The 19,919-nt window shown below is 38.8% G+C and overlaps 1 protein-coding gene across 5 annotated transcripts; it reads left to right on the top strand.

Annotated features, from left to right (window-relative positions):
* The first annotated feature begins 424 nt into the window (after positions 1–424).
* Positions 425–9,197, top strand: LOC141438974 (uncharacterized). 5 transcript variants are annotated; one of them, XM_074103064.1, is made up of 10 exons: positions 425–587; positions 2,210–2,365; positions 3,070–3,147; positions 3,626–3,766; positions 4,610–4,729; positions 6,173–6,336; positions 6,836–6,954; positions 7,428–7,548; positions 8,249–8,385; positions 9,041–9,197. In XM_074103064.1, the coding sequence occupies exons 2-10, from the start codon at positions 2,235–2,237 to the stop codon at positions 9,155–9,157; spliced, it is 1,128 nt and encodes a 375-aa protein (XP_073959165.1). In that variant the 5' UTR covers positions 425–587; positions 2,210–2,234; the 3' UTR covers positions 9,158–9,197. The 5 variants fall into 5 exon arrangements, with proteins under 5 accessions (XP_073959165.1, XP_073959163.1, XP_073959164.1 ...); XM_074103062.1 differs by having other exon boundaries at positions 6,827–6,954; XM_074103063.1 differs by having other exon boundaries at positions 2,198–2,365; positions 6,827–6,954.
* The last annotated feature ends 10,722 nt before the right edge of the window (positions 9,198–19,919 follow it).

Below are 19,919 nucleotides of genomic sequence, written 5' to 3'. Positions count from 1 at the left end.
GAAGCAAAGCAGTGATTCCACCAATAATGTTTGAGGAATGATTTTCGTTAGGTGAGGTAAATGAAGCATTTCTATTGGGTAATGAAATGAAAAACACATTATTGATGGAAACGCTGATTAAATAAGTACCTACACCAAGTATTTATTAGTTCTATGTTCTTTAACTTCTTAAATAAATCGCATAGTAATTTAGAAGGGACGACATTATCGTTTGTGGCTCATCTTCATCAAGGTAAAGAAATAAAGAGGTATTGTACAGTCGAGTTCGTAAACTTGTGAGCAAAAATTTGTTCAAAAATATCTGAACGCCCCGTTAACAATAGAGTCGTGTTCACGTATTTTTGATCAAATGTTTGCTCAGAAGTCAAAAGATAAAACAACCTTTTTGTACTAAACAATGTATGAATGTTTCTGGCCATTTAATGTCAAACTGCACATCAAAATGGCACCGCAACGGTGTGAAACACTCGCTCAGTTACATTAAATTAATTTCAAAACGTTTCAACGAAGATAAAATGGACTTAAACATAGCAAACTCTGTAATGTCATTACCCGATTATCGGTCATCGCAATAAATATTGAAAAAAGTAAGTAAAACATTTTTTTAAATGTCACACACAAGAACAATACAATTCAGTAAGTTTGGAACTAGAGGTCAGGCTTCATTCAGCTTTAGTCAATAATACAAAACAGAAAATGTAAGTATAGTTATCATGAATCATATTACCACCAGTAGGTACAGAGTTATCAGGCACTATCGCCAATATAGGTCAATGCACCAACAGCTGTAGTCTCATTGACAGGATATAATAGTTCTTTGATTGATCGTTGATCGTAGTAAATAATACTATAGGTATATAGGTACTCTGTTTAAGGTTTGAATTAACGGTCAAATTGTAACATACGTTTCTCGATATTTCGAAAACAAATGGACTAAAAATACCTACATGTACATTTATTAGCGTTATTTATTATGTTTTTACTATAGAAGTTCACACAATTTTAAATAGTTCCGTTGTTTCATTTAAAAAAGTGTGCAATTTTTACCGTTAAGTTTCAAATGTTCAAATAAATGGAGTATACGCTGTAATTAGGTATAGGTATAGGTACGTAGTCATAGCTGACATCCACCGCGATTCACCTAATTGAAACGAATCAAATACCTACGTAAGTATTAAGATACATGTGGCAAAGTAAATACAATACTTCAAGCTAGTGGTAGAAGTTCCAATTCTTGTGGAAATAGTAACAATTTTTCGTAATTTTATTGTAAGTTGTTTCTTTCTTAGCAACACTTCAGCTATTCGATACTAGATGGCGTTAAAAACTATCAAGCTTGGTTTACCAACGTGACGTCCGAAAGCATCTAAAATACCACAACATACATAATACCAACAACAAAATAAAATGAAACCCATGATCAAGGTTGAGCGAGATTGTATGTAACCCAGCTTCCATCGTAATTTTATTTCGTACTCCAGCGCCTAGAGCAATCGCTCCACTTCTACCCTACCCCTACCCCAGGACTGGCGCTGATTTTATGTGTGTACGTAAAATAGGTACAGTTGCGAACAGAACTACTTCCCAAGTGCTGTCCCTAATTTGGCCGTGTAAGGCTTGTTTCCATTGCACCAAAAACGTGCGAGGATGTGTTGCGAGGAATCCGTTTTTCATGAACGAATAGAAACACTTCATTTAAGCACCTATCCTCTGGTAGAAATAGAGCATAATACTCAACTAAATTATGAATAGAGGCGGTTGACTTAACAATCCCGGTTCGCGATTGTACAGAGGGCTACTGCGAAATTCGAAGTTCGTGTCGTGCGGTCCCTCTGACACTTATACTATTTAATACGAGAGCGAGAGGGACCGCACGACACGAACTTCGAGTTTCGTAGTAGGTAGCCCTGCAGTAACCTGCATTAATGTATCCGCCACAACGGATCGTGCAAAAATATCAAACACTTCCTACCGGCCCTAGAAATAGAGTTATCAGATATTTATGCACGCTTTCTTGTGTCAGATATTGGTGCTGGTGCCTTTAGAGTCGAACAAACTGAATCATGTACCAGGGTGGACCTTTGTGCTATAGTGCCATGTTGACTTGACATCCAATACTTTTGTCAAGGAAATCATGGTGAAATTGGTCATTAAAAGGTACCCGGTACATGAATCACTTTGGTCGACTCTACCTTAGGGACCTTCTCAGGCCAACAGATCATCCGTCTCGGCCCATGGAGGGAGGCAGAGAGAGCGGGCCGGGGCGGCAGTCGCGCCTGCTCGGGCGGCTGCTCAGCAAGCTGCGCGGGAGCGACCGCGCCTCCGCCGCCTCGGGGCGCTCCGTTACTTCCAAACCGTCTAGCGGGTAAGGCCATCCCTATTCAAAGCATCGCTTGAGAAAGAGACGCTGGTTACCCGCATAGTGCGTTCCATGGGTTGCCTAAGAGCTTGCTTGGAGGCGTCTGCGCACAATGGATCATGCACCGCCATGTGCCATAACACCCTAGGGCGCGGGGGAACCCGGAAACATAGGCAATCAGGTAGAAATCGAGTTGTGGTGTGTTGTTGCTGCTTGGCGCCACGTCATTGCTAGCTATTGTACTGTATGACAAGAAGTGGCAATGGGCGGGTCATATTGCTCGAAGAACAGATAACCGTTGGGGGAGAAGGTCCTCGAGTGGCGTCGACCGGAGGACGAAGCGTTGTCAGGCCTCACATTAGACCAGCGGTTCTTAACCTTTTAGTTAGGATAACCATTTGACAAAATTTCTGTCTTGCCATGGACCACCAACTGTCTGAACGGTAAACGTAAAATTGTAAATGAAAGAACTGTTGCGACTAATGATTAGACGGTCTGACGAATTCGTGAGTGGTGTGGGTAACCGGTGCATGCAAGTGGCGAGTTATCGTTCATTGTGGCATTCTAAGGGGGAGACCTTTGTTCAGCAGTGGACGTTCTTTCCGCTTATGATGATAAGGTTCCCAATTTCCCATTAAATTCGCCGCAAACTGATCGGATTTGAGACCTTTTGCCATAGGCTGTATTAATTTGATCCAGGTCTTTCTTAGGTACCAGTCTGCGAGCGGAGTAACAGCAAACTTCTTCAACTTTCGAGCCGAGATAAATACGGTGGAGCAGCCGGATAGGTTGGTATTCCAGAAAAGGTCACTACCTTTATTCCCTTCATATATATAACTTTATACAGGATTACAGGTGTTAGGTAAATGGGGAAGTGACCTGTTATTTTTTACTAATCGGCAAGCACAATCACCATAACTAAATAACACTCGTGCTTTGCCTAGTTTTAGAATGGGACTGACCCAACTCTTTCCGTGGATGGGTGTCGTAAAAGGCGACTAAGGAAGTTGATGTGAGTGGGCAGCAACGATCTACCGCCAGAACTCCGCACTCTAGCACAACGGTGTAGAAGGCAGGGAAAACTACCACACTATATTTCCAAGAAAGTCGTATTGAAGATTTAGGTACTGCTGATCTTCAATCTCACTCTGTATGGAAAGTAGCGACGGCTCAGGATGACTTCGTCCACAGTCCCATTTCGTTACCTTCTTAAATAGTCCTTCCTGGTACGTGATTCAGTTATCTTTGACTATACCTTCTTTACAGCATGAGCGAAAGCATTGGTTGCGGCAGTTTCACCAACGAGGATCAATTGCCGACGGTGGCGAGCAACACAGGCTCAACGAACGCCAGCACCGGAGAACCGCAACTCGACGATTCGCAGTTTGCCGCCAACATCGATTTGAGGTTAGATTTTTTGTTTCAATGAGGGCTATCGTTTTTTGACTCACTAGATGGCGCACTGTTGCGTGAGGTTTTTAAGTATGGCTTTCAAAGTTTGTTATTACGGGCGTGAAAACAAAGTTTTGATTAAAGTCATATTTAATACACCTTAAAACCGTACCATAAAAATATCGAGCATGCCACAGTGTTGCATAGTCCCCGTTTTGTTCGGAAAAAAGGGAGGACAAAGGTTTCTGAAAGACAAAACTGTCTCAAAACACAGACATTCATTGCCCTGGAACGCATATTTAATTTCAGATATTGCAAAATATTCACAAAATTATTCTAATTATAAATAAACCCGCGTAGCTCACCCAAAAACTATGAGATTTGACATTTCGGAGACCTCACGCTACACTAGCGCCTCTAGTGGCGAATTCATACGCGATAGCCCTCATTGGAAGCGTTGTCTTAGTTTGTCCTAGTCATATTGTGATAGCTCAAACATGCTTTTCAATTACCAATGTTAAATGTTATTCACCAAACATCAAACCAAAATTCGACCCGTTCTCGCAAATTCTCGCTAAGAAGAGAGGTTAAAAAAACACACTTTTTATTATTTATATCTGACCATGGTTCAGTCACTTTTCCTGTACTGTGGTTCAGTCTTCCATTCCAGCCGAAATGTTTTTCACTCTTGCACTGACAGTTAAAACGACGAGAGCTGCTTGCTTTGTGCCAAGCTGTGCCAACATGACGATATGAAATTGATTATGGAGAACAACGTTCTGCCAATTTTGTCTTGTATTTTTTTGTTTTCAAAGTCAAGAGTTCGATTGCATTCTTGTTTTAATATTTATTCCTTAGATACGGCGGGCAGTATTTATCTCCGGACCAGTTGCCGGAATTCTGCAACCAACTCCATCATCTCGTCGAGGTGATAAGGAACATTCATTCGTATGCGCGGATCACTGGCGAATATCCAAGGTAAAATAAAAAAAAAAAGTCTAATTAAGATTGGTTTTTTGGAATCTTTTTGTATTTTTTATTTCAATTCCAAATTTTTACTTTTACGGTCATCCTGTAAAACCTAAATTGAAAATACAAACTGAAATATAGATGCACAGAAAAACCAGAAAAATAAGACCATCACTGGGAATCGAACCCAGGTCCTCGGTATTCCGTACCGCGTGCTATACCGCTACACCACTGATCAGTGATCAGTGATGATACCGCTACATCATGATCAAAGTCAAAGTCAAAGTCAAAGTCAAAATATCTTTATTCAATTTAGGCTATAACAAGCACTTATGAATGTCAAAAAAACTACCACTGGTTCGGAAACCTCTGCTGAGAAGAATCCGGCAAGAAACTCAACGGTATATATTTTTTTAAAACAGATTTACAATATTATTTGTATACATCAGAAGTATTTAATACAACTTGTAGCTATTATTCCACAATTAGTTTATTCACATAATTCACAATACAGAGCAGTGAAATATTGTTCGTTCGCCTGCCCGCGCCAAAAGCCAACTAACTCCACTGACATCTCTCGCGAGCTGTCAAAACCATACGGCGCGCATGCAGGCGACCAGCGGTTGTAGACCCGCGGCTCAGTCGGTTATGAAGCGAGCCGGGTCTTCCTCGATTAGCTCTAGGCGGGAGCTTCGTAATGTCAGTGTCACACGCTATAAACTTGATCAGTGGTGTAGCGGTATAGCACGCGTACGGAATACCGAGGATCTGGTTCGATTCCATGATGTCTTATTTTTCTGTTTTTCTGTGCATCTATATTTCAGTTTGTATTTTCAAATAAAGTCTAATTAAGTGATAGGTTTTCATTTAGAGCTCGACATAGATGACAAGTAGGGTGACAAACTATTTTTTTCCTCGGGACATTTCGGGATTTTTTTTATTTTATTAAAATTGAATTGACCACTTCACTCAATTTGTATATGACGTATGAATCATTATCTGTCACTGCGATTTACTTTTTTCTATGTCGGTCTTTGGAAAATATTCTCCCTAAACTAGTTGCAGTTTTGATTCCATTTAGATTTTTTCGAATGCTTTCTAGTACGGAAGCTAAATTAAATTCAGATACTTAAAGTAAAATTTGAAGAACAAATCCCAACGCCTTAAATAAAAACAGATCAGAACTATGACGATAGAAAAACTTACGTAGTTTCCGCTCATAAGTTATGTAGGTACACCACACTTGGGACTGTATCACACACGACGACATATTTCCTTAAAGCTACCTCAAGTTTCGATCACATAGCAGAGGCGTGGTCACGAGTAGACTGCACTGCCACTATAATGTGGTCGAAACCTCGAGATAATTTTAGCAACACACTGTCGTCGTGATTAAATCCCGTGTGTGTATTAAGGATAAAATGACAGCTGTCAAACGTTACGTCAAAACAGTGAGTTAGAGCGTCGCCTGGAGCAGGAAGCGCGCGAAGTGGCTTCCTTGGCGGCGGAGGCGCGCAACGCACGCGACGTTGTAGCGCGCGCGCGCGCGCAGAGGCGGGCCGTGCGCGCGCAGCGTCGGCAGATCGTCGCGCATCTCGCCAGCCTCAAGGAAACTGGTAGGCATGCGTTTTTATAGGCTATAGCGCCGGACCTAGCCATTCTTTGATTGGAGTAGAGTAGGGTTCATATTTTGTTACAAATTGCGTCGCTAAATAAAAAAAAACTAATGATTTGTACAGTTTTTCAAAAACGCTGATTATTTTCTTTTTCTCATAAGATTTTGGCATCTTTTGCTAGTTGGCTAGGCTATTTTTTGTTGCGATTTCCGCGCCGGATCGGGATGCAAACATTTATTTTTCGGGGCGCATCATATAATTTTCGGGAATCCCTATGGAAAAATCATAATATTTTATGGGAATAGCAGTTGCAGTTGATAATGATCCAGTGGTAGCTGATTGGATCTAACAGTTGTAATGATTCAATTGATTACAGCTAATGAGACGTCTTCCGGCTACTGGTGATGAGAATGACATCCCGTCCGTAGCAAATATGTTTAATGCTTGGATGTCAAATAAGACACGTCGAATAGACTAATTTATATTGTAGTATTTGTAGAAATACGTGAACTGGAGAGTTCGATCCGGCTGTCAGATCGGAAGCTGTTCAAGACTTGGGAGACGCTGAAAGATTCCACTGATCCAGCTGCCTTCGAACCATTGCTGGATGAAATCAGGGTCAGTTTGGGTTCGAAGTTGGAAGTATTTTACATCTTTTTTGCTACTCCGCGACCAGACGTGGAAGTCAGCTACATACTTCTGTGCGACACGTGTTTTCATCCACATAAATCAATAGGTATATATCACATAGTTCCACCCAACCACCATACGAGGTGCCAAAGCCCCACACGGCTTACACTGGAATACACCGTCTCGAAAACAAATGATGTTTATACCTATGTAGTCCTTAGTCCTATGTCTTAAATTAGTTTAGGTACCGTTTGATTAGTTTATATTTTAGCTATGTAGGCTGTCTGTCTGCTTCTCTATTATAAAACGTATCGTACTTGTAGCTAGGCGAGCATTTGTGCTCGTGTCCCTCCTACCTACTAGGTTCGCTAGCTTGACCGAACAACATACCAGTGAATAGGCAAGGCATGCTGAGCATATTAGCTTATTCGGAAATTTATGCCGTTAACACCATGATGCAGAATAAACAAACGGCGTTGGAAAACCTGGTGCGACTGATCGAGAGCAGGCGGGGGACCCTGACGCGCGCGGCGGCTGCGCCCACGCCGCTGCCGCCGCCGGAATCCCATGACACCAGCGACGGTTCGTATGCCGAATTACTTTCATCTACGTTTATAGAGGAGAAACAATATAAAAAAATTTTTTTATTTATTTATTCTGGAGAACCAACAGCTTTAAACATACAGATTAAAAATAACAATAGGTACAGAAAGCCAATTACAGGTTCTCGCCGGTAATATTGTGTAGTTTCTTATGTTGATGTACCTCGTGAGCCGGATGTTATGTTGATGATAATGATGAATCTATAGGATGCTGTAACTTGGTGTATCGAAAAAGTCACATATTTAATCAAGTTGGTGGTCCTCTGAAGATGTTTTTAGTCAGATATCGCTCCTTTTATTAATCCGTTTCAAAAATCGGCCATGCCTACACCGCTTTTTACTTGAGTGAGATGATTTTATGCTGATACGGTTTTTAATGATTTTATCAGTCTACGTGTTATGTTTGTATTTACTTATGTTCCAACGTAACGTCTAGCTAAAACTACTCATCCGATTTTAATAAATAAGGTGTAAATCGGTGCGTTATTTATAATATACCTTGTATTAATTAAAATAGTTATAAGCAGAAACCGTGCCTGTATAGAGAAGTTGACGTTAGTTCTGTACATACAAAAAGTCTCAGCGCCCATTTTTCATTCCAGCAGAAAATCTTCACAAAGTAACCGTCCGCGCTTCGTCCGTGAACTCGGTCTAACTTTTTTTTATTGTTTTGGCGTTAGACCTCTCCAGTGTGCCCGGGAGTCGGAAGCGGTTTGACACCACGAGGAGAGCCTTCAAAAGAAAGCGGGGCTCCTCGCGGGAACCCCGGTCTGTGCCTGTGTCCGGCGAACCCAGCCGGCATGGGCCACAGTCACAAGTAATTTGCAGCTTTGTTTATTTTGTCATCAAGACGTTATGAACTTATGAATGAGACTTTATAGATAGATGGTGATGTTACTTTGTGGGGCTCCACGTTTAAAAGAACACTAGTTGAAGAATCCAATCGACTATCGTGCCAACATCAGCAGAGGTCAAACATGCTGCCCATGCTGGAGTATTATTAGTGGTGCTAGTGGTTTTGTTTGTTGACTTTGGTGCCTTTAAGTTGTATGTTTTAGATACGAAGAGTAAGGGAGATGTCAGTATCTATTTAACGCAATCGTGGATATTTTTGCGTGGCTTTATTTTAAGCAAGGTTTAGACGAAGCCAGTAACGCTGGGGTGCCAGTCCCCAGCCAGACAAGCCTGCGCAGCCGCGCAGGCCCGACCCGTGTTGTTTAGATGAGTCCAACTGGATTAATTTCATTCCTGAATTATTTGCAGAGCTTAAAAATAGGCCGGCACTCTATTCTCACCAGTGCTGGGAGCCAGCGCTGGCTTGTCTTGAAACACTTTTTATTACGTCAATAACAAGCCAGCACTGGCTGTAAGTGAAACTGACAGCCAGCCAACACTGGCTTCGTCTAAACCTATATACTTTCAGAAATAATAGTTACTCAAAAACTTAATAGAATCTTTTTCGTTTCTACTAGGACTCCGAAAGCACTTCTCGCTATAGAGTGGGCAGCGCGGGCGCAGTGGCGCTCGCTCCTCTAGAACTACCCTCCAGGGGAAGTGTCAGAGACATTCTCTTCTTCACCGTGAATTAAACGTACGCACAATAATCGAATATAAAATGGAAACTGTTGGCTTACTTTGTTTTATTGCAGGTGGTAGGACGTTGTGCAAGGTCCGCCCGGATTGCTACCACCATCTTGCTCGCTAATCCTGCCGTGAAGCAGCAGTGCTTGCATTGTTTTGTTTCGGCGTGGAGAGTAAGACAGCCGGTGAAATTAGTGGCACGTGAGGTATCCCATCTTGGGCCTCTAGGTTGGCAACGCGTCTGCAATACCCCTGGTGTTGCAGATGTTTATGGGCGGTGGTGATCTCTTACCATCAGGAGACCCCCTTGCTCGTTTGCCTTCCAGTCGTATAAAAAAAAATTAGGAGCTGTTTTCGATATCACATCACATCGCGAGTGAAACACCTCGCGGATCTATGCATTGTTGCAAAACTACAACTAAAATTTGAGCTAGCTAACACGAAGTGAATTAGAGCTGTACTCGCTACTTTCTTCTACTCTTATATCCAATTTAGCACAATCTTTAAACATTTCCGAATGATGGTTTCAACAAATTCAAAAACTGGTCGTTATTGGCGCCTGGACTTCCCCCACCCTTTCAGACGTAATTACCCTCAGTTTTTAATGATAAATTTGTTACGGAATGTAGACCCTGTTTACCTTCAATGAGCTGCCGATATTTCGACGCTTTTGCCATACATCATGATTACAATAAGTTAGTCCCTCAATTACATTATCTATAAATAAAGACTAACAATAGTAGTTTTTTTGTTTTTGGTTTACTTTGGGTTTGCGATTCCCTCTTTTCAGGAATAGCGACTGCCTCTACATTATCATAAAATACTAGATGCATATTTTTTCAATAAACTGAAACAAATACTTTGCTCACCCGCGACCTTATGACAGCTAAGTTTATGCAAGAAATGTGTGTTCATGCAGTTCCTCCACCTCCACAGTGTAATAAAACACACAAATCGCACAAACACATTTATCACCACCACCACACTACACTGACGCGTTTCAAACTCAACCAGAGCTCATCTTCAGAGCAACACAGCCGTTCATACATCTAACACCTGCCTTGTCTAACATGGTATAAATGGTAACAGTATGGTTTGAATTGCTTTGAATTTACCTATTTCCCTTCGTGAGCTGGATCTTGTAGGACGCTTGATTCTCTTCGATTCCTCCACCCCGGTGTTTGTCGTAAACGTAAGATTCGTATTGTATTTCGTGACAAACATCGAAGGAAGCAGGAGCGCGCCACAGTGTTGAAGAACGTCTTTTCTACTAGAGGGTAGAGACCCTCGATTAGATCGTAGAAAAGCTTGATGTGGTTAGGAAAAGGAGGGTAAAAACCTTATGTGGTGAAGGTATGAATCGGTATTCACCAGACTCAATTCTATTTACATCGCGTATCATATGTAAAAAGCAAATGTATCCAAGTCTATTATTTATTCGGAAACATTACACGTTCCTTAGTTCGTCGTGAAGTAAAGCTAGTAACGACAGTTTGAGACCTTTTCTTTTGGCGATCTGCGACTGTTAGGTCCTGAGAGCCTAGGGTTTCTTCTCTTCTGCTGCGCTGACTGCTGGTGCTGCTGACGATGCCTCCGCCGCTGGTGCTTCTTTAGCCTTTGAATGAATAATCCATACTAATATTATAAATGCGAAAGTATGTGTGTTTGTGTGTTTGTATGTTTGTCGTGATTTTTGGCATAGAGATAGTTTATAGGCCAAAGAGTGACATAGGCTACTTTTTATCCCGAAAAAATGCACAGTTCCCGAGGGAACAACGTGCGATAACCGAATTCCACGCGAGCGAAGCCGCGGGCAAAAGCTAGTATTGTATAGTTCCTGTCACAGAACTAGTAAAAGTACGAATAGAAATGTCACGCAACTCACGCAATCTGAAAGCGTGAGCCGGCCACATTAATGCAAAGCCACTAAGCCAAGAGTCACTGTGTTGTGTCGGTGCCTACGAGATTTGAAATGGTCACTAAAACCTGGAAAAATTGACCTCCGATGGACAGAGCTATGTTTCAAAAAAATTAAGCGCTATGTTGAAAAAGGTTTTAGATACTTTGTGGAATCTGATCCATTTTTATTGTTTTTGCGTCAATATTTTTTTTATGTAGAGCTCCTTTACCCAAATTTTATCAAAAAGCAGACCACCATGTGCTTTACAATGATCCGTTGATTGTGGATCTTTAGATTTTTTTTTTAATTGTAAAATTAGTACATAAATTCCTCCTGAGGCCCAAGTCGAATTTGTGTTAAATGAAGTGAACGTGAAACTCTTTTTTTACTTTTTAAATAGGTACTTAAAATTATCTTTGTTTAGTTTTGAATTTACCAAAAAAATAAAGTTTAAAAAGTCTGGTGGTCAAAAACAGAACTAATTTCGTATACACATACGAATAGTACTTCCGCGTAGACGGTGGCGCCAATGGTGGTTTAGAGACTTGTATTAAAATAATGGTCACCCTACAGCATCGTTCTGCAGAAATTTGAACTTGTATGTATCGTAGTCCTTAACTCTTAACCTTCCGCAGCAAATAACTTGGACAGCCGGATTTTTGGCAAATGTGATTAGGTAGGGTGACCACGCTTTTACTTTTTGAAAAAATATTATTATATTTTCGGCATTTATAAAACAACAACAATGTGAGATGGTAAGCAGACCAGACTAATTATATACGTATACGTGAAACCAAGAGAAAAGTAATTAAAAAATCAGTGGCGCCACCGTCTATACAAATGTGTTAAGCTTGTATGCAGAAATATTAGTTCCATTTCGAGCTACAAAAATTATAATGTTCGAGTATTGAATTAGGGGTAGATAAATTCCTATGTGTCTATGATTAAAACGTACATTTGTGTCCAACTGGAACTTTGTACTTTCCAAGGATAAAAGCTTTTGCTTATATAGACTAGTGTAGTTTTTCAATGATTCTACACATTCATTCAGTAGTCCAACGATCACCTCCTATATGACATACAAACTCAATAAGTTGATGATTAACTTGGAAAACTTGACAGACAGTTGCGGACTTGAGGTTTCGGACAGTGTGCATGTAAAAGTCATTTTGTAAGAAATGGTGAGATTTAGGAGCGCAATTGACGAAACGAATTTTAAATCGAACAAATTGCACCGCGCCAAAAATCCGCAACCTACGTCCGCAACTGACGTGACGTCCGCTACCAACTACAAGCGGTTAATAAGCAATGATAAATAACAATGATGCCACTCATAACCCAATGTGTAATGAATGAACGGTTGATAGTGATAATTGATATGATAATAGGTTAGTAGGATTTATGCAGAATATCTATTAATAATTTCGTGTACGAGTCCCATGGTTGATGAAATAAATGAAAACAAAATATATATAAATAAGTATAATTTATTATATCTGTTTACTTAATTATTGCGATTAAAAGTACTTAAATAAGTTTCAATTACAAAATTATGTTAAAAAATGTAATAAATGTTTTAAATGTATGGCACATGTCTATTGTAAATATACATGATAATGTATTAAGCGTTTTCATTAAAATAACGCATAACTATAACATAAAGAATGATGTAATTATTAACATATAATAATTCTTGATTTTCATTTGATAATGGTCCAAATATTTGTTTAAACAATAATAAATTTGTCTTTCTCCAGACATTCAGAATGAATTCGACTAATAAATTAGAACCAAATGATCAATTAGTAATATACATATACCAATTTGGTACTTACAAGATAAAAATACAGTTCAATGCATGAAATATAAAAATGTGGGTAGGTATGTGTTTTTAACTAATTTCAAAATAGGACCAGGTTTTACAATTAAGTAAAAGGATAAGTTGTGTCTAAATTTTAGTAATAACCATAACTGTTTTTTTTTTCAAAACGAAATAAATAGGTGCCTTCGGTCTTTTCCACAAAAAAATGTGTTTATGAATTCTTAGGGAAACTCTATTTGAAGTCAGTAATTATAGTCAGTAAACAAAAACAATAGAACCATAAAATGTTACTAAATTATAAAGCCTTAAAAATGAATAAAGCGTGAAATTATTTACATGTAAAAAACAAATTACTCTTCATCATCCCTTTCATGATACTGTGGCATGTGTAGAAAAATGGCTTTGCATTTTGTTCTTTTTATGTTATTAAGCGCCTGCGCAAAATTGTCCTCACGTAACTATCTTCTGTCCTCTTCTTGTTACGGCTTAAACCATAGCAACACTGAGAAAAACTTTCTAACCATGGACATCATCGAAAACTGCTTCGTCTTTGGTTTTGCGGCCGCCTGCCATTCAAACAGTATTAAATAATGTATTTTCTTTTTCATACTTAATGTCTCTTTAACCGACTTCAAAGAAAGAGGCTATGTAAATATGCTATTTTGTAAAATTAATATATCAATTTCGCCAATACTCGTGAGGTGCCACATATGTAAATATTACCAATATCGATTTTGCATTTTTTTTGTATTTGAAGTCGGTTAATGTATGTATTTATAAATATTTATAGGACTTCTATTCAACACCGTCTAAGTTATGGAATCCGATTAAAAATATTCTTCAAATCATGGGAGCTAGAGAGCTCTACTATTTGACAAAAAGGGAGGCGCCGAAGTACTATAGCTGATGCACAAATAAATGCATTTTCCATTGCACATCGAGGCATCATGCGACTCTAAAAAGTATGAGTACAGTCCAAGATAGAGGCAAATGAAATGAGAGACTATTTTCTTCATAGTTGTCACATTATGTAGAAGCTACGATTATGTATTGAACTGAGAATGAAAGATTTATTCCATTGTAATAAAATTAACACATGGAAAGAAAGGCCTAAAAGTTAAAAGGCTGTTAGCTGAATAATGATACTGAACCACAACGCCGATTTTTAGCTAAACAAAAATGAAAACATCAAAAATTAGGTTTTTTTCTGTTTAGAATTGACTACTGTATTCGTCATCGTTTTATGATTTATTAATGTATCTTTACGTAAAATGTCAAAAAGCATTTGTTACTTGTCTTCCACATAACTAGGACGGTGTCGCACATACAGTGCATGTATATGTTGCTATGTGAAGTTTATTAAATTTATCTACGGTCAACAGGCGTTTAATATTGTTAGGAGAGGTTGGGCTTGTTAGAGAGGACAAAATATGACAGACAAAACATAAGCTTTTGTACTCAATACAAACAGTATAGTGCTTTAGGATGTGGTATTTGTGCAGGTTAAGACAATATCTTTCAGCAAACCAATCCGGTTAGCGGAACAGACTGTGGATTACTAAGTGTGTGAACTAAGTGGCCTGTGCGAAAAATTAATCTCAAGCTGGGATTGGTGGCGGACGTGGGTCGCGGACGTAGGTCGCGGACGTAGATGCAGATGGTTGAGCGATTTACATAGTGTAGTGCTTTACATAGGGAATAATGGCGAATGACATCGTTAATATCGTAATAGGGTAGTTGATACTATTAATCATGATTAAAAAAAAGTTTTATATTAGCTTTTAAAAATAGATTAGTTTTTAATTAACTGTATAATTTTATCATTACTAGCTTAGAGTAAATAATATAGGCAATTGAGTTGGCAACTAAGTTGTGTGAGCTCACTATTGCCATATAAAATTTACTGGTAAAAAGATGTTGTCAATGAGGGTTTCTGTGACAAGCTAGCGTTAGCGCAGTATCGTGAGATTCATTTGACACAACTTCGACACTTGCGTCCACTTTGCGTCACGTTTATGATTGGATAAATAACTAAATGAGCCAATCGCAAGCAAGACTGTAACATCAAACGGACCTCTCGATACTTACGCCATCTAGCGATTATGTCACCTGTCAAGACACACTCATTGATTAGTAGTCAATATCAAATACCCTATTGCAAGTAAAAAATCCGCGACCGACGTCGCGTCTCAGTTTTAGCGGGTCTTACGGTCTTGAATCAAAACCAAATACTACTCGCGACCGCACGTGCAAGACAGTTATGTCTGTGCGAATCTTGTATGTTTTCATACAAAAAAAAACACTGTTTTCACATAAAGAAAATATGTCGCAGACCCAAAATCTACTGTTGAGTTAAACAAATGAGCCAATCGCAAAATCGCAAGCAAAGCAAGACTGTAAGGCCAAACTGTCCTTGCGATACTAACGTATATTTTACTTGTTAGAAAACCCTCGTTGCGCGGTATACCGCGTAGAAAATAGACGTATCTAATGTAATTAACTTGGTGTATTAATTAAACTGTTGGAGGCCAAGATTCACTTCAGGTCTCTGAGCTAACGCAGTAAGTAAGTAATTTAATTAAATGAAAATGAAAAAATATTCAGTGCACAGACCGTTTGAAACTATTTAGTATGGCGTTGGCGGTTGGGTCTGCGTAACATGTTGATCTATGTGAAAGCAGTACAGATGTAGTGAATAATGTTTTGCCATAAGTATTTTGTCAGAAAAGCTCGTATTTATTTTGCTTTATGATTGTTTTTTTTTGGAGTATTTTTTATTTCATACCTGTAAAAGTAATAAATTTGGAGTTGAAATAAAAAATACAAAAAGACTCCAAAAAACCAATCATAATTTGATTAATTAGTAGCGACATCTCTTGTCTGGGTGAGCGGTTGTTTCCGAAAGAATGTGACGTCTGTCGTCGTAACATAGATGTCGATAGTGCTGCTGCTTAAGTAGCATAGTAGAAATGAGCAACCTGAGATATTAATGCATAGGGAAAATTCGTGTCTAGATTCCTGTCCAGCAGTGGTGTAGGGGTTATAGCACGCAGCACGGATTGCTGAGGACCTGGGTTCGATTCCCAGTGCTGGTGTCTTTTTCTGGTTTTTCTGTGCATCCATGTCTCAGTTTGTATTTTCGATATTATTTCGCTTTCTCAACTAGCATAGTGAAATTTACCGAAACTAATTAAGAAAGCAAGATACATACGGACTCATCCGACAAAGTACTACGGAAAAACATCATTCATATTGGACTATACAATGTACCTACAGATAACTCTTACATGTATGCTAGCGCTTGCGACTTTTATTCAGTTAAAAATACTATACAAACGATTTGAAAATCGAACGAGTCTAGAAGTAAATACATTGATGTCTCCGACTTCTCCGTGTTTAAAAATTGATGCGAGGACGCTTACCACGGGAGGGGAGGAGGCGTTGCTCGCGGGCGCGACGGGGGCCTGCGCAGCCGCAGGGTCCGCGGGGGCGGCGGACGCGGCCGCGGGTGCTTCCGACTTGGCCTCCTCGGCTGCTGGCTCGCTGGGTGCCGGTGCCGAGTGGCATAGCTAACCAGGATAGAACAAAGGTATTTTTATCTAACGCAGTAACGCACTTGGAATCGCGATTGTTTTCAACACCGTTCTGTAAATGGTATAGGATGAGTGTAGAAAGAGATGGTGCGATTGTGAACGCCATAGCGTTCATCAGGTTAGATTTTCATCGCGCGTAAATCAAATAAACATAACATAATATTTTAAAGATCACAGGAGTGTTATCACGGACCTCAAATCCCGAACTTAGACGCGCTACTCGTATCTTTGTAATTTTTGTTTGACTGAGAAAAGAACAAATACGTACCTATCTAATATTTTCTAATAGATTATAACTGATGGACTAAATAGATATTTTTTTTACCCTGGAAACTACAGGCTCGCACCTCTGTGTTTGTTTTTTGGGAGTGAATGCGGAGGAAACGAAATGCGAAATTAGATTTGGGATTCACCATACTTTACGGTGAAGGAAAAGATCGTTCATCAATTCACACTGGGCCCGCGTACTCGTAGAAACTTGATCCGAGTCATCGCATCCTGACGGAAGGCTTGTGCCGTGCAGTGAGGCGTAAGTATATAAGGGCCGAGATAGTATAGTGTATAGTTCATTTACTGGCAGATTATTATTTCTATTAATAAATTACAAATTCTTTATTTCTACCTAAATACACATACATTATTGAAAATTGAAAATTCTAAACTTTTCGTTTATTATTATCATTGTATTAATTTAAAATAAATAAGGAAAGTAATATAAATACCTGAACAGCCACAAAAGCGAAAAGTGCTACGGCGACCACGAACTTCATATTTATCAGGACAGTTGCTCAAAAATCTCAAATACAATAACGTATGCCTAACGAACGCAGCCAATTTATAACAGTTCGGCCACGGTCGAGGCAAAATAATGATTACGATACCGTCAATAATGAACGATGTTTATAAAACATTGGGGGAACAATTAATATCGTTATCGCTTATACAGCGTGTTATAAAAACCCTGTACTGTTAATTTGGTTTTTGAGCATTTTGACTCCTCGGTTAAACATCGGTACCATTGCTAGATCAACACAACGGAAGGAAAAGTCGCAAGAACTATGATCAAACTAGAATTGAGTGAGTTGCTGTTGAGAATGCTAACATTGGTGGTATCTTTCGCTCTGCTAAGATAACTAATGTTCTAAATAATCCCGCATAATATTTATTAATGAATATCTACCATAAAGATATGTAAAAATCCACTTTATGAATACCGAACCTCTTTGCTCTTTACGATTCAAAATTAAAAGGGGTGGCTCTTGCAAGCGCTGAATAAAAATGGGCTCGCTGGCACCGTAACGACAGCCAAAAGACTACAAGTAAAACCATGAAGATATTGTTTCGCGAAACCATGGAATAATTAAATTTTGAACATGAAACTACCGTGAGACTCACTCATATTAAATGAAATTGTAACGGATCTCACGTCTTAAATCGAGTTTAGCTCGACATGTTTCGGGCTATTCCGTAGCCCTTCTTCAAGGGTCGCGTGCTCCCTGGCATGGTCTGTTACAATATCATTAAATAATAATTATTTTTTAATTATTTTTTATAGCTATATCAAGATAGAAAGAAAACAGTCTCTTTCCGCGTCTGTCCGTCTGTAAATCTGCAGTCCTCTTCATAATTAATTAGATTTTTTTTCAAGGAAGATTTAGATATATTATTAACATAGGTATATAACTAACAGCGAACAGGCAGGATACAACATACATTAAATGTATTTTTGAAAAAGGTAGATTAAAAATGTGAAGTTACTGTATTTTATTAAAGACTATTTATTTTTTAACTTTCCTTTTGTGCGGAGAGGGTCAGTTACTAGTTTTTTGTATGCTTTGTAGCTTCCATATAGTTATGTATTTATATCCAAATATCTTCTGTTTCTGTTAACACGCTGTAGATTTTGTACTTCCTGGAGCCATGAACAATGACGTGTCGTCAGAGCCTCAGTGGGGTAAGGATGCTGTTGTGTCATCATCCGATTAATACTCGCCGGTGTCCCGCCGCTTCGTGGGAAAATTTCTATCGCCAAAACTATGCCATTTTCTAGAATAAAATAAATAATAAATATCACGGGACACTTGACACCAATTGACCTAGTCCCAAACTAAGCAAAGCTTGTACGTTGGATACTAGGCAACGAATAAACAAACTTATATAGATAAATAAATATTAAACATCCAAGACCCGAGAACAAACATTCGTAATATTCAAAAAAAATACTGTCCCGGCCTGGGTCTCAACTGTCTCAAGCTTCTTATCCAAGGTTCTCTAACCAATTGGCCATCCGGTCGTCTAAAAAATATCCTAATTGGTTGTTTCATGTCATGCGTATCAAAACTAATATTCGATATTAAATTCAAATTAATTTATTTAAAGAATATAATATTGGATAAAAAACTATAACATCTTTGTAACTGTGTGCTAGCAAATAAACAATTCTGGTTTCCGAATGAACAACGATATTTTACTTTGCTTCTCCGCACACTACACTACAGCTATGTCTATGGGACATATATCTCTAACCAAACATAGAGTAGCGTGGCATATAGGTTATGTAGCGGAGAAGTTAAAAATATTGTGTATTTTATTAATCTGGGTAAGAAGGCGCCATTCATTTGTTACTTAAGACGATTTTTGTACATTTTAACCCTACCCCCTTGCCCCTATGCACTATTAGAAAAATAAAAATCAGCCGCTCCCCTCTCCTCTGTTTAATATTTATTGCTTAAGAATCTAAAGGTGAACGTATATTTAGAATTAACAAAACTCTCGGACCCTACCCCCTTGTAAGTAAAAATAAAACATGACCTCCCTCCCTGAGTATTAAATGAATGGCACTTAATCTGTTTGCTAAACTTCATCTTAATTCGGCTAGCTATTTTATCGTGAAAGCGTAGCAAATATACCAACATTCACACAAATATATTTTTTCTCTTCTTGTCTTGAATTTCAAACTTTTATTAACTGTCATATGTAAAGGTAACTTGAAAACAGTTTTTCCATTCGATATCAGTAGGTATAACTAACAAAAGTGGGGAAACCCCGACATTGTCACTTCAAAGTTCAATACACGGTGCCACGGACAGACACACAGATAGACAGACACACATAGAGGTCAAACTTATAATAACACCCCTCTTTTTGCATCGGGGGTTAAAAAATAAAAAAGATAAAAATCAAAAAGTCAAATACCGTATTGTTTACCTACATTAAAATGTGTTTGTTTCTCTTTTTTTGTACAAAAAAAAAATTATAACAAAATAGAACCGACTACAAAAAACCATGAAAATAATTTTCTACCATTCTGAAGTCGGTGCCTCAGCACGAGCCAGCAGGAGTGGACCTATAATCGTCTACCTCACCTACAACTATACGAGTATATTGGGCTTCAATCACTCCTGCTGGCTCGTGCTGAGGCACCGACTTTAGACTTGTAGAAAATTATTTTCCAT

Source organism: Choristoneura fumiferana, chromosome 20 (genome assembly GCF_025370935.1).
Source record: "Choristoneura fumiferana chromosome 20, NRCan_CFum_1, whole genome shotgun sequence".
Lineage (NCBI taxonomy): Eukaryota > Metazoa > Arthropoda > Insecta > Lepidoptera > Tortricidae > Choristoneura > Choristoneura fumiferana.
Note: the sequence above shows the minus strand (reverse complement) of the source record. Positions and strands in the feature narration are given on the sequence as shown.

Excerpts from the sequence above, each read along its gene's own strand:
- LOC141438974 (XM_074103062.1), top strand. The coding sequence starts at position 2,235 with ATGGAGGGAGGCAGAGAGAGCGGGCCGGGGCGGCAGTCGCGCCTGCTC. Across the intron at positions 2,366-3,069 it reads ACTTCCAAACCGTCTAGCGG|GTACCAGTCTGCGAGCGGAG; the intron begins GTAAGGCCATCC and ends GGTCTTTCTTAG. Across the intron at positions 6,337-6,826 it reads CGCCAGCCTCAAGGAAACTG|TATTTGTAGAAATACGTGAA; the intron begins GTAGGCATGCGT and ends TTTATATTGTAG.